We start from the raw sequence: 13908 nt of genomic DNA, 5'->3' as shown, positions 1-13908 counted from the left end.
CAACAATGTTGCGAATCGCTCCTCTCCGAACTGCAACAATGTTGCAATTTCGAGAGGAGCGTTTTCGACATTTGCAACAATGTTGGAATTTTGAGCTGCCGTGTTTGTCAGTACAGGTTGCCTAATTCAAGGGGCTTGGTAGGTGGCACGAGAAACATGATACTCAAAGAAGTAGCATAACTTTTAATTAAATATCGATACTTACCTCGATACTTACCTCGATACTTACCTTGCGTGTATACTTACCTTGCGTGTATACTTACCTTGCGTGTATCAGGAGAACGTAATGAGCGAGTAGGTGTCATAATTTTTATTTTCTGCTCGATACTTACCTCTTGTATCAGGAGAACGTAATGTGCGAGTTGGTATCATAAGTTTTATTTTTTGCTTGAAACTTACCTCTTGTACGAGGAGATCACGATGAACGAGGAGGTGGCACTAATCGAATTTGCCTCGAATTCTACTTACGTACGTACCTTTTGTATCAGAGTCACATGAACAAAGTACTTTTACCGAAATAAAATAAAGAAGGACGAAGAAAGAAAATGATGGAAAAGGCAAAAGTAAAGAAGAAAACAGAACATCAAATTGGTTGTTGGACGAGCTTGCAACATATGTGTACATTGGGGAACAGGTGATACTGAGAACAGATTTAGGAATTTTTAAACGAGGACGCGAACGTTACATAAATTACATATTCGAGTTATGATATCTACACGATCCTTTGATCTAGACATGCGTGGATCTAGAAAATGTCAGCATAAATAATATTCCCCGATTAGTAGTCGAAATCGTTCACGGTCAAAGGAATAACTCCGATCGTGAGACCAGTAAGTATTTATACGTGTCTCGTAGCGAGACAGCGACACACGGTAGCTCTGACACGCTCAATCTTTCATCCCGGTTTCAAAAAAGAAACTTCGATCGGTCGACGTGAATTTAGACCTACTAGCAACAGACTATCGAAGTTTCAAATGTTAGCGTGGACTAGTTAAGAAGAGGCGCATCCACTAGGCAGCGCATATTCTTGGATCAGCTCTCTCGGCCCAGTCACAGACCTGATCGCATTCTCTTGTTAATTTCACCGATTCGATTACGGCCACTTCACGAAACCTTCTTCGTCCGTTCATTTCCTATCATAGTTCATATCACGCAAAGCACCTTGAAACGTTGCTTAATTTCAGATCATCGCTTACGTACAGAAATGTATAGAAGTATATATATATTGGTATGCTAATTTGGAATTCCAAATTATTAAAATTAAAAATTCATAGTTGCAAAGTGACGATTTAAAATAAGAAATTCAGAGTTATTGTTTAATATTTTTTTCAGATAATCTTACTATTTACTCATTTATTTTCTAGATAATCTTACTAACTGCGAACGTATTCTCGATGTTCAACAAATTCATTTCAGTCGGTACCTTAAATAAATGTAACTGAATTTACATTTACACACTTATTTATTACATTATACATTTACATTTACACATTTATTTAAAATTAATGCAAAGTATCGCGTTTCGTACGGATTTAAAAACCCCGAATATGTAACGTTATTAAGCCTAATCGTTAGATACGTTCGAAATCCTCGTAAAGCTTTAGTAATTAAACCAGCATTTACAATCCCGCGGTATTTTCACCTACTCTTCGTAATGAATGGATCTCGGTACCGGAGCGTTTATCTTAATGAAGTTCGATAAGGTGTCCAATTAATTTTCTTAGTAAAAGTCTCGAGGGGATCTCGGCAAGAGCTCTCGTTCACCTTGCGCGTTAACTTCCAAATTTGCTAGCCTGCTAATCTCCACCAGGGAGCCGATGACGCGACGTTCCGTACGGAATGCTGAAATTCCACGATTTCTATTCGTCTCGAATGCACAATCGGGAACTTGGGATATCGAACACGTCCGTCCAAGCGGAGTCTGAAAATAAGGTCAACGTCACCGATGAAGCCGCGTCGACTAAACCGGGACGTACGAAATAGAATACCTCCGAACTCTGTAGGATTTGAAACAGCTGACGTCGATCGTAAACGAACCAACGCTCGAACTTCTCGGACCACTTGTAAAGGCTTTTTCCTAAAGGTGTTCTAGTATTTCATTTGTACATCACATTATTGGCGATTATCGGTGGTTCTGTCGAATAAATCTTTTCCAAAAGTCAAGTATTAGGTTGTCCCAAAAGTTTCTTTCGTAATTTCCGCTCGATTATTTTGCGCGGTAGTGTTTATATAAATAGACAATCTAATTTCTTGGATGTTGATGGTGTAACAGTAATGGAGCAAAATGAATCGTACGCAATTCAATAATGTAACATTAGACATAAAATATCGCGTATGTATTACTTATTAATAAAACGAAAGAAACTTTTCGGACAACCTGATATAATTTGACCGACTAACGCAATAAATGTTGTACACGCATCTCGTCTAATATTGATTTTTTAAATAACCCTATCGTTCATCGATCCCAGCAGATATCGACAAAGGTTTGATTTCGCGATTCCGATCGTTTTCCAAGGAATAGTTTAAGATATCCACGGGACACGCCGGAGTAGACGAAATCATACAGTCTCTACCGTATCTCGCACACGGCCTACTTCGTCCAAGTGCTATGAACTTTGCAATAACCTGCGATAAACCAAGAGCAGTTCTCTAGCACGAGAGAGGTTTCCGTTTAGCGACAGTTTTCCGCGACTGGTCGCGAACGATTACTCCCGCGTGGAGCGCGAGGTGGACGTCACATAAATAATCGAAAGCGCAGTACTCACTGTAATCCGACGTGTCGTCGTTGGATCCGTTCACCGTGCCATCCGGCAGGATCTGTAGATGTCGATTCTTGATGTACATCTGTATTTTCCTGGAAGCGCCGGTGATGTGGGACAAATTGGCGGATCGTTCGGCCCTCACGCCGGCATCGCCCGTTAAATCAACCGGCGCGGCACTCACTGCACCGATAACTGTGCCAATCGCGAATACACTCAACACGCCGGTACTCGGTCTCGCACTGCAGTTGAACACGCTCGATTTACGGAGCCCGCACTGCCCGAACGCGACGAGGAACAGGAGAAAGGCTAACCGAATGTACGACGAACGGCTGTTTGGACACTCGCGTCTCTTCTTCCTCGTTCCCCGGGGACACCTCGTGGACCCGTCGTCACGAGGAAACTCGGTCTGGCGAACGCTCGGCGCGACCTTGGCGACGCACGACTCACGTCTCCAGGAATTCGTCGAGTCCACTTCCTTCCACGTTTCATCGACCAAGGACGGAAGCACGCTCCCTGGAACGAGCTTCTCGTAGGTTCGGTCACTCGACTGACTAGAGAACAATGCCTTCCCTATTCGCACGCAATCCGCTGCGTGGACCTGCGGCCAGTTCTCGGCCGAGAAATCGCGTTTAGAGCAGCAGCCCCGTTCCCCGTCGTTCCCGCTCGGGAATCGATTCCTCGAGGGATCGAAAGCACGAAATCGCCAACGCTTCGTCACTGAATTCTCCGCGTGCTCGTCGACGACACCGCGGAGCCTGGACTCTGGCAGTTCCAGGCAAGAGTCATCGCGATCATCTCGGATGGCTTGCGACGCATCGGCAAGCCTAGGAACGTTTGGCTCGGTTCTTTGGAATCCTCTCGATCCTGCTCGTCTCGATGGCAAAACGGACCAACGACGAGACTTCGTAGCTTCTTCGTCGAGCGATTCGTTGGAATCGATCCGCGGCAGTCGTCGCGCGATGGAGGCTCGAACGGCTCTATTATCGCGGCGCAAGGAAGACTCGGTGGAAGCTGAGGCTACGATCGGTATCGGGCAGTCGGCACGGTAATCACAGTGCAGCACCCTTGGCCCGCCCGTGTCGATCTCAGCGGGCATGACGGTCTCATCCACACTCCTTTCCGAGCCCTCCTTCTTATCTACGCGCCGCTTCCTCGCTTTTATCTCGATATCGCTGGCGCTCGTATCTTTGCTCGTTCTATCCTTTTCCACGTCGGCCTCCGTGTCCGGCGAACTTGTACACCCGTCGATGATCAGCTGGATCAGAGCCACCGGCGATTCGTTCGGTCGCGGTGGCAGTCGCAAGAGTGAAAAGGCGCGTCTACGATGGAAGAATACGATGACCACCTCATGGTTACTCCGGTTTCGCCGAACACAGGCTCGCTTGGTAGCTTCTCGCCGAACACCGAGGATGCGGCAACTGGTCCTCTGTTACCGTCCTTGTACCGCGTTTTCGGTACTCTCGCATTATCGCTGACCGCCGTGGCAGCGGTTCTTCCGCGGTAGGATGGAGCAATCAACGACACGGTCGAAGGAACCAGCTCGCGGTAGTCAGAACGGCTTGTTCGCGAAGATAGGAAACCACGGAATTGGTTTACGTGGTAGCATCGAGGCGACGTTCGATGTATCCTGAATGAAAACGACCGACCGAATCGTTCCTGACTTCCCGTGTCCGATATATCGCCGAGGGTACTCGTTACACTGCGAATGATCCTGGGTGAATCCGATCGGCGGTTAGGAGACGATCGACGAAACGCCTTCGACGAAGGGAATTAGCGACAAAGAAGACGAAAGGATCGTCGTTCGCTCGCCTTTAATCGGTCTTGTCGAAGCACGCAGGTTGATGCTACCGATTACCTTCGTCGACCTCGCTCTGTTCCTCTCTCTCGGTCCCTCTATCAATCGCAAGAACTTCTACCGACACGTTACTCGTACCGCCTTAACGGGTTTCTCTCACTCTTTCTTTCTCCCTCTCTTCCCAGTCACCGCCACCACCTCCTCTCTTTATCCCTGTCTCTGTCCCCGTATCACTGTTTCTCTTTCACTGACTGCCCTCCCCACCCCCCTTCCCGGCCCGTGGGAGCGCGTATCCTTCCGGAGTCGCGGAGGGTCGTAATCACGCGCGGAGATTTCTTTCGCGAGAATAATTCGCGTGGTTCACTTGCCACCACTTCTCACCCACTGCTCGCGGACGTGTATCGCGTATCGCGAAACCTGGCTCGGACCACCGGCGCTTAGCTGACTGTGCTCCGACACGTTCCGTCACCGCGCGAAAACACCCTGGCGAGGTCGTACGATGCTCCCTCCGCGATGATAAACAACCAACTCGCGCGAAGACGGGTGACGGTGTGGCGGAACGAACGACCGACGAGCCTCCGCGCAACGCTCGATCGAAGGTGGTGGATCGACGTTCGATCGCTGCCGATGGATCCCTCGTGGCGCGATCGTCGGGGGGCGGGGGGGAGGGCAGGATATACTCGAGGAGACGATCTTTCCAAGATCCAGACTATCCCGACGATAGTTTCCCGTATTTCGTGAACGGTCACCTGGCTCCGTTTTCGTTTTCTTCGCGTTCCGACGAAACGTGCGATCCAGTGTCGCGATCGTGGCGTCCGTCGTTATTATTACGAGGTCGGGGATAGTCCGGGCACTCCGGGGTTATCTGGTAGGTCGGATGGTGCCGGTGCGGCGTCCGAGAAACTACTGAACGAGTGCCGCGGTTCTCTTCTCCGGCTCGGTTCGGGCACGCTCCTCGGTTCGCTCTCGTAGAGAGACCGAACACCAGACCGACACACCATCACACGGCCCGGCAGCAGCCGAGAGTGAAACCAATACCAACGCGCGTGGATCGACTCGACTCGCTACTCACACGGGCCCGCAGCATCCATCCCATCCCGTCGTAGTTGTAGTAGTAGCCGTCGTCCCGTTTCGTCCCGTTTCGTCTCGTCTCGTCCCGTTCCGCTTCATACCATGTCGTCCCGGTTCCGTCCCATCCCAGAGCGACGCAGCACGCGACAGATCTGGATGCTCGCTCGCTCTCGTCCACTACCGCGCCTCCACGACCACCACGCGCCTCTTCTTCTCCCTCTCTTCTTTCGCCTTACTTCCCCTCCTCCTTTCCACCTTCCTGTATCTCCCTTTCTCCTACCCTTTCTCTCTCTCTCTCTCTCTTCTCTCGAGCTCTCTCCTTATTTCTCTTTCTCTGTCTCCACCTGGTCTACCTATGCTACTCCGAACCGCGACTTCGTTACCTTTCTATCTTTCCCTGCTAACCACCGTTTCTCTCTTCCCTCCTTCTTTTCCTCGTTACGCCTCTTTTGCGTCGGTTTTCTTCCCTTCCCGTGCTCTTTCCTCTTCCTCGCGAATCTCCTCGACGCTTCGCGTCAGTACGCTTCACGTTCCCGTTCACTGGTGCTCCGATCCGATTTCTCTCGCGTTTTCTTCGATCCACGTTTCACCTACCGACCTATGTTCGACAGTGTGCGCGATTTTTCGGAAAATTCTCACAACTTTCGACGAAACTCGTTACGCGGTGATCCGAGCTTTACGTCGAAGTGCGTGCACCGTGGCTACGTCGAGAGCTCTGTTTTCTCGCGTCGAGTACGATGGTTGACAAGCAAAGACGCAATTAACAGCCCCCGGTAGGTAGGCAATGGAGATTAAAGAGCCTACGGATAAGCACCTGGTGCGAAAAGGATGGATTCCAAAGATTCGACACTGAGCTGCTGTTTCTTCTTTGTTCTCTCGTACTTCTCGTGCCGCGAAATGTTTCATCTGGTTCTTTGCGACCTTTGCTTATCTTTCTTCCCCCTTTCCTCTATCCTTACTATCTCTCCAATTCGATTTTCCTCGCGTTTCCTTCGATTACTGCTTCATCAATTGCTCTATTTAAGAAGTGTGCGCAATTTTTCATCAAATTTTGCAACTTTTAAACGAAACCTAAAACGATTTTATTGGTTCGTATCCTGTTTCTCTCGTTCAGCCTGGTCTACGTTTGATGTTCGATACACAGGATTCGTTACCTTTCTATCTTTATTTGGATCGCACAGGTTCGCTTTTTCTCCGTGACGGATACTTTGCTTCGCCTGTCTTCCCTCTCGCGTTCCTTTCTCTTCTTCTAGATCTTCTTTGCTTCGCAATACATCTGCACGGTTTCTATTTTGTCGGCCTTTAGATCCAATTTCTTTCGCATTTCGATAACTTATCGTCCAGCTAGCGTTTCTCTATCGTCCTCCTCGTACTCCACGGTGTTTCGGCTGTTTCCTGTACACTTTCGCTTATCTCCCTTTGTCCTACCCCTTTTCTTTCTCTTCTTTCCCACTCGCTCCTTATTCCTCTTTCCCTGCCTCCGCCTGGTCTGCCTATGCTGCTCCTCGCCACTGCTTCGTTACCTCCGTCTTCATCTTCTGACTGTAGCACCACCGAGAACACGAAAAAATTTGTCTGGTCATTTTATATGTAAATTCATCGTCATTCCAATTATTTCTAATTAAAACTATACAGATTACAATTAGTCCCACTACTATTCCTATAACGACATTCTTATGCAATAAACAAGTATGTAACACTGCAGTTTGTAACGATAGAGGTACTAAATCCTATACATATCCTAATACATATCACTGAAAAAAATCTAATACTAAACCTATTTTCTCCCTTAACACGTTGATCGCCACGTTACCCATATATAGGTGACAATGCTTATCACTGAAAACCTACGAAAATTAATTCTGAAAGTTAAGTGTCAAAATGAATTTAAATAAAATACTTGACATTTGATGAAGTTACAAAATACCACAATAAATGTTTCATTACGCAGTTTCCAATAGTCTGTAAACGAAGTTTAATCGCGGTAGAAATTTTTAAGAGTATTAATCTGGCAGTGAACGTGTCAACCCTTAGCACTCGAGAGTGGCTCGAGAGTGACTCTCGGTGGTCGCTAGGTTTGACGCAGTCAATCAACCAACAATAACGTTTGCTTAGGTTTCATTTCTTTGGAACTCGAAGTGTCAATAAAATGATTGTCTTGGAAGAATTTCAAGTGAACCGAAGCAGGTGTCTCTTCTCTAGCCCTCCAACGTGCTTGACAGACTCTCTTTGCCCGCTTGCTAACGAACTCAGCATCGCAGGATAATTATTCCTCCACGTGTCCCTGCGCTGCTAGGTCGATGCCGAAAGATAAAGGCGTCGGCCAGGCTAGAGAAAGAAGAAGACCGTTAACAAGGCCACGAAGGACGAGCGTGAACACCTGCAAACCTGGTAAGATAGATCGCTTTGGAAATCGCCTGTTGCACGCGCGTCCGTGTCACGATTCCTTTTACTTCGATCTTCTCCGTCCTTTTCTTCCCTCTTCTTCGTCCTTTCGATCCAGGTTCGATATTTTCAGCGTTGGCCCCGTTCCGGCTTATTTGCTCGGTACACTTTGTATCTTATCGACTCCTCTCCCTTTCTGGCGTTTTCTTCCGTGTTCTGTAGCCCCCCCACCGTCCCCTACTGTCCGTTTCTTTACTCTTGGTGGCTATTCTTCCTGTCCTACCGCCTCTGTTTCGCTAACGGGACGTCTCGTAGTGTTTGTTTCACGCCACCGTGCAATGCACGAGACCGCGATCAGCCGCGACGCGCATGAGTTGTCGTTTTCTACGGCTACTTCGCTTCGTTTCCTTTTCAATCTTCCTTAGACGCGAGCGAAAGCTTGATCGAGGTCAGCCGAGCGTACCAGTAAATGGTAACAAGGTCGTCCCTTAAATTCATCCTGGGGGAAATGTTTCCGTTTGTGAAGTCTTTCCGGGCTACTGATCGATGAGAAAAATCCATTGTCGAATGGTAAATACCGGACGAAATGCGATGCCATCTCTGGTTCAAGGACTTCTTCTTCTTTTTTTTTTGTCTGTTTAATTCGTGTTGGATATTTCGCGATGAAAGCGGCCAAATTTCTACGAAACGTGCTTTGTAGCCTCGTACGCTCTTGCCGCAAAGAAGTATGGTTGCAACGACAGCGATTTTTCGAGGAGCAACCCCTAGGGAATTTACAGTCGATTTTAAATTTAGATTAAAATTATTAGGTTGTCCCGAAAGTTTCTTTCGCGAGTTGCACTCGATTATTTTATGTAGTCGTGTTGAAATATTAGGTTGTCCAGAAAGTTCGTGGCAATTTTTAAGAAAACTTCAAAGGCACATTTTAATTATAATATACATTTATTTATATGTATATTTATTGAATTACACGAGTACCATTTTGTTCCACAACCTTTCCACCTTTTAAGAAATGTACATATATATGTTATTTGTTTTCAGCCATTTCGACATATTCAGACCGGCACCATCTATCAAAAATCGATAGTCTAATTTCATAGATATTCATGTTGTAACGGTAACGAAGCAAAATGAATCGTTCACAATTCAGTAATGTAATATAAAACATAAAATATCGTGCATGTATTACTTATTAATAAAGCGAAAGAAACTTTTCGGACAACCTAATACTTCGTCTATTTCGGTAATTGAACATTTACCATGTTTATCGTTTATAATTATAATATTATTGTACCATTTATCACATTTAAATGTACGAATTAAATATATTTAAACATCGTGGCAATGAAGTAAATATTAAGAATCGAAGAAATAAACTGTATTTGGCACAGATGCATATTTATCGAATGTCTGGATTGTATGATAAATGGTAGCACTTAAATTATTAAACGTTTTTGTAGCCGATAAACAAATGGACAAAATCGAAAAATTTAATAACAAGAACCGGTTACGTTCGGAGTCAGGTAGCACGTTATTCTTGCGTGCGCACATACTTCGAACATAACTCGCGACGACTTGTTGCATCACACAGATAGCAACATTGTTATCATTTCTGCCTAGACATGTTTACGGAAAATGTACGTAGATAACGTTCTTTATCTATACAGGGTGGCACCTACTTGTTCGTCAACATATCAGAAAGTGGATCCACATTTTTCTATACTTTTCGAACTTTATTTCAGCTGTGACGAATTTAGAAAGATAGTTGAATAGTCTACTAGAATAGTCTAATAGAAATTCAAGATCGAGTAGAATTATTAGATTATATTATAAATATAACGAATTCCGCTTTCGACATTTTCTTCGATTCTAATAATTGGAAATTATTTTTACTTTTATCATAAAAAATTGTCTTCCGCCGCAAACGAGAATAGCGCGTTTCATTAATTCACATGCAACTCCTCCGAAGGAACGCCAAGAACTGATGATACCGCATCGTCGCAGGCTGTTTCTTGTTTTAATTAAAGTTACGTTTGCAACTAGATAGACCGGTGCTGGTTGAAAAGAAGAAATTAATACGTACTCCGTGTACGTGTAGGAACGAAGGGGTTAACAAGGTACTGCCCCGCGGATCGTAAGAAGAGGAACGGAAAGGATCACGCATCGGTTATGCATTTTTGAGCTCCGAAAATAGCGGGTTTTTCGGGGAAAACTATCTCATTCGGTAGAACAGCGTACAAGCGGTTTCCACGACGTGTACCAAGATAAAGGGCAGATATCGTTCGTTGTGGATCTGAGCCCGCAGCATTCCCGATACCTAAGCATTCGACTTTTACGAGGCGCGTAAAATTTCTACGGTTGTCGAACATCTCGTAGGACTTCGTCGCTAGGAGATAGCCCCGGATAAGTAGTTCCAGTTTCGTGACTTTTCGTCCGGGAAAAAAAAAAAGAGAAGAAGGTGGAAATATTTTTCCATGCGATTGCCACTGTCGTTGACGACCGACCGTGCATAGTTAGCGTTAACTCTCTCCCTGCCGATTGCCGCGATCCGAGACACTTAAAGCGCACTTAACCGCGCGCCTCGTAAATACGAAAGGATACGAGCCTGACTCGCGACAGCCTGGAAAAATGACGAAATGGAGCGGTGCATACTGATGGATATGAGACCGGAGATACCCGTCCGTTCGAAGATTAGAAGGCGCCACGAGAATTTACATTCTTCCGTCGACGTTGGGGGATATTGTTGTCCCTCGATCCGAGGATTGCACCAGGACATCGATTCTTGGCGCACTGAATATTCATGCAATAATCGAGGTGACCAATCCAATTAGAAACCCCCATTTACGTAATACGCGTATACCTCTTGAATCTATGGCCGCAGCATCCACCCTTATTTCCCCCTTGGACGTCACTTGTTGCTAAATTCCGTTCTATTAATAGCACGCAAAGAGAATTAGTATGCGCCGCCTCCGGCAAAGGATCGAATCATACGCGTCGACGCACCACTGACGCCTCGTACACACCTGTAGTATCTAAAGATAACCCATGATTTGGAAACTGCGTCGCCTATTGGTAGACACGCCATTTTGTCTCGCGGACGCATAACCGAATAATATACAATTACCAAATCAGGTGCGCAGAGATGGTACTAAAGGGCGGGTCGCTCGGCTCTTTTTAATATGGTCGCTTGTGAAGACAACGCATGTTCATTCTCCCGATGGCGATACTAAAGAGTTTCTTAACCAGTCGGCTGTGATTGACGGCTATACTCGTCGTGGAGAAGTGAGGTAGTATTTTGTGTCATGACGTGTATACTCGTGTGTTTCACGTATCAATTTGAGTAGCAAAAGTAGAAGTGGCGTGAATTTTCGATCCAATATTACTCTGTGTATGACAAATTTCTTCTCGTTGCAACCCAGCACAATATTATGTCATTAATTAAAAGATAGGCTTCGATCGACAACGTTGAGATATTAGTATCTACAAGAAATAAATTATTTACGTCGAGTTCAGCTTATGCGAGGAATTACTTGTGTAGCAATGCTTCACGTTAATGCTCAAGATCCAAACTGGTTGTTCGAGTGTCGAGAAATGCAACATGTTCTGCCAAGGTTAATTTGTCATTTGCCAATTTAATAGCAGAATTGCAATTTCCCGGTTCGAAGGTAAAAAATGCAACTGGTAGTTTCAGTAACGATTGAACTTCACCTGACTCTAATGAACTAAAATAACCCGATTGAGTTGATCGTTAAAATATTGCTGAACAATCTTAGGAATTAATATTTTCCTAAAGTTTCTTGTTTGTAATGGGTTTTGCAAAAAGGGCCTCAGGATTATCTAATAATTCATACTATTTATGTTTTTATTAAAAAATGCAATGTTAGAGGCTCTTTTGGAAAACCATTTACGAGTATGTTTCCTTTCCGTTGTGAACACGTGTATTCCACATTTCTTCCTGGGAATCTATTATATTCTACGAAACTTATACCTACGTCAATAATTACAATGGTTAATTTAGTTTGTCTGTAGGTAGAAGCAACCACCCCAAAATAGTTATTGTATATAAAATATTAAATGTATAATATTGTGTATAAATTAAAAGTCGAGATTTACATTAATCTTCTTAGAATTTAATTGCCTACTCCTCTCAATATTACACGTTCCATTAGTTTCTGTTCTAAATTACTATTCAATGTTGTATTCAATTACTCTCTATCCCCATAATAATAATAAAAAATTGCGTCTACCACTTTCAAAGTAACTTCCTGCACCAGTTACAAAATAACAACAAAGTCTTGAATGGAAAGTATAGATAGAGATATTAAATTTTCTCACAGCTTGTTCGGATTTGAATCGTTCGATATTACGAACGATTAGCCACGAACAATTTGTAACGTCGCCACCACTTCCACGGCGCCGCTCTGTATAAACCAGACCTATAAATATAAATCGACGCGAAATTCAACAAGTGGGCGTAAATATATGTTGGTCTAGCTTCCGAGATACGTGGTGCGACACGGCTAAACCCGTATTAGCGACACTGTTTAATCAATGAATGATACGCGAGCATTGGCGCGAGAGAAATAATTCAGGTGCTCTACCATTAGGAGATCGCGTAATTATTACTTCGAGATCGATAATAGCACGTTCATTCATAAATTAGAAACGAATTCTCCCCGCCCATTCATAGTACCTCGAAACCCACGCGTGCGAAACTTGCGAATCTTGTTCCAATAATTCGGAATAAAAACTTGTTAATTTATATATACAAGATTTACGAGAAATCGAAGCAGGGTTGCACGGTTACATATTATGCTGGTCGTGCGGACGAATTATCTAATCAATGATTCTATTTCAAAGAATTGTGATCGTTTAAGTGAAATTTGATCGATGGTCTTAACGATAGATGCGTACTCATAATAATATTCAACTATTAGAATGTCCCAAAGGCTTCTTCCATTTCCTTAACACGCTGAACGCCACGTCACCCATATATGGGTGACAAAGATGTTCGCCAAGGAACATCAGCAGTTCATTTTAAGAGCTAATGTATCAATGAAAATAAGTCTGAATTGAATTCGTAGATTTTAACGTGAATACAAAAATAAATAACACGACAAATGTCGGATGTTTTAGTTTACAACTGTCACAATTTTAACCCTGTAGGCATTCCCTTGGGAATCAGTCCGGCAGTCAACGTGTTAAATAGTAATACATGAACAACATTTTATGTATAATGTTACATTATTGAATCGTGTACAATTCATTTTGCTCCATTACAGTTACGACATCAACATCTAAGAAATTAGGTTGTCTGATTCTATAAACACTGCCACACAAAATAACTGAACGCGAGTCACTTTTTAGGGGACAACCTAATATATAGTTTAATTTCTGCTACCGATTTGATCAAAGTCGTCCAGCTGACACCGCGATATTCGTGATGGCTGATATAAATAAAATGGAGCGACGGTCCGCACTGATCAGAGGGTGGCGAATGAAATAGACGACGGCAATAAAATAATTAGGAGGACCGTGAAGAAGAGTGCTCGGAAGGGAATCGACTGCTGATCCTCGATCATCGGTGATCTGAGCGGTGATCGGTCAAGCGGGGCGATCTTATCTTTAACACTGGCTTTAACTGTATCGAACCGGACGGCGTTCCACGACTTTTTTTTGCGCATAATTGCTTTCATTCACGCTGAAGGGACCTCCCCTTCATCAGAAGCTTCATTTTATGTCAAACGACGACGGAGCAATTACGTTGACTGTTCGTTTTTAGAGCGCGCTAAGGCTGACATAAAGTCGATCATTGAAAACTTGCACCTAAAAGCTTAATTCCGCGGTTCTTGCGCCTTCGCTAGACTTTTTTTACCGTCCTTCCTGTTGGCG

General features: G+C 44.5%; 1 protein-coding gene across 3 annotated transcripts in view; it reads right to left on the bottom strand.

Annotated features, from left to right (window-relative positions):
- Positions 1 to 13908, bottom strand: part of LOC128877093 (uncharacterized) — a 193306-nt gene that overhangs the window by 139269 nt on the left and 40129 nt on the right. For 2 of the 3 annotated variants that reach the window (XM_054124092.1, XM_054124094.1), the window contains exon 2: positions 2769 to 7173. In XM_054124092.1, coding sequence (XP_053980067.1) covers positions 2769 to 3861 — 1093 coding nt within the window. In that variant the 5' untranslated portion in view covers positions 3862 to 7173. Of the gene's footprint in view, positions 1 to 2768; positions 7174 to 8019; positions 8933 to 13908 lie in introns of those variants that run through there. The other variant, XM_054124093.1, reaches the window with a different exon arrangement.

The sequence above is a fragment of the Hylaeus volcanicus genome, chromosome 5, assembly GCF_026283585.1.
Source record: "Hylaeus volcanicus isolate JK05 chromosome 5, UHH_iyHylVolc1.0_haploid, whole genome shotgun sequence".
Classification (NCBI taxonomy): domain Eukaryota; kingdom Metazoa; phylum Arthropoda; class Insecta; order Hymenoptera; family Colletidae; genus Hylaeus; species Hylaeus volcanicus.
This window is presented reverse-complemented; position numbering and strand designations above follow the sequence as displayed.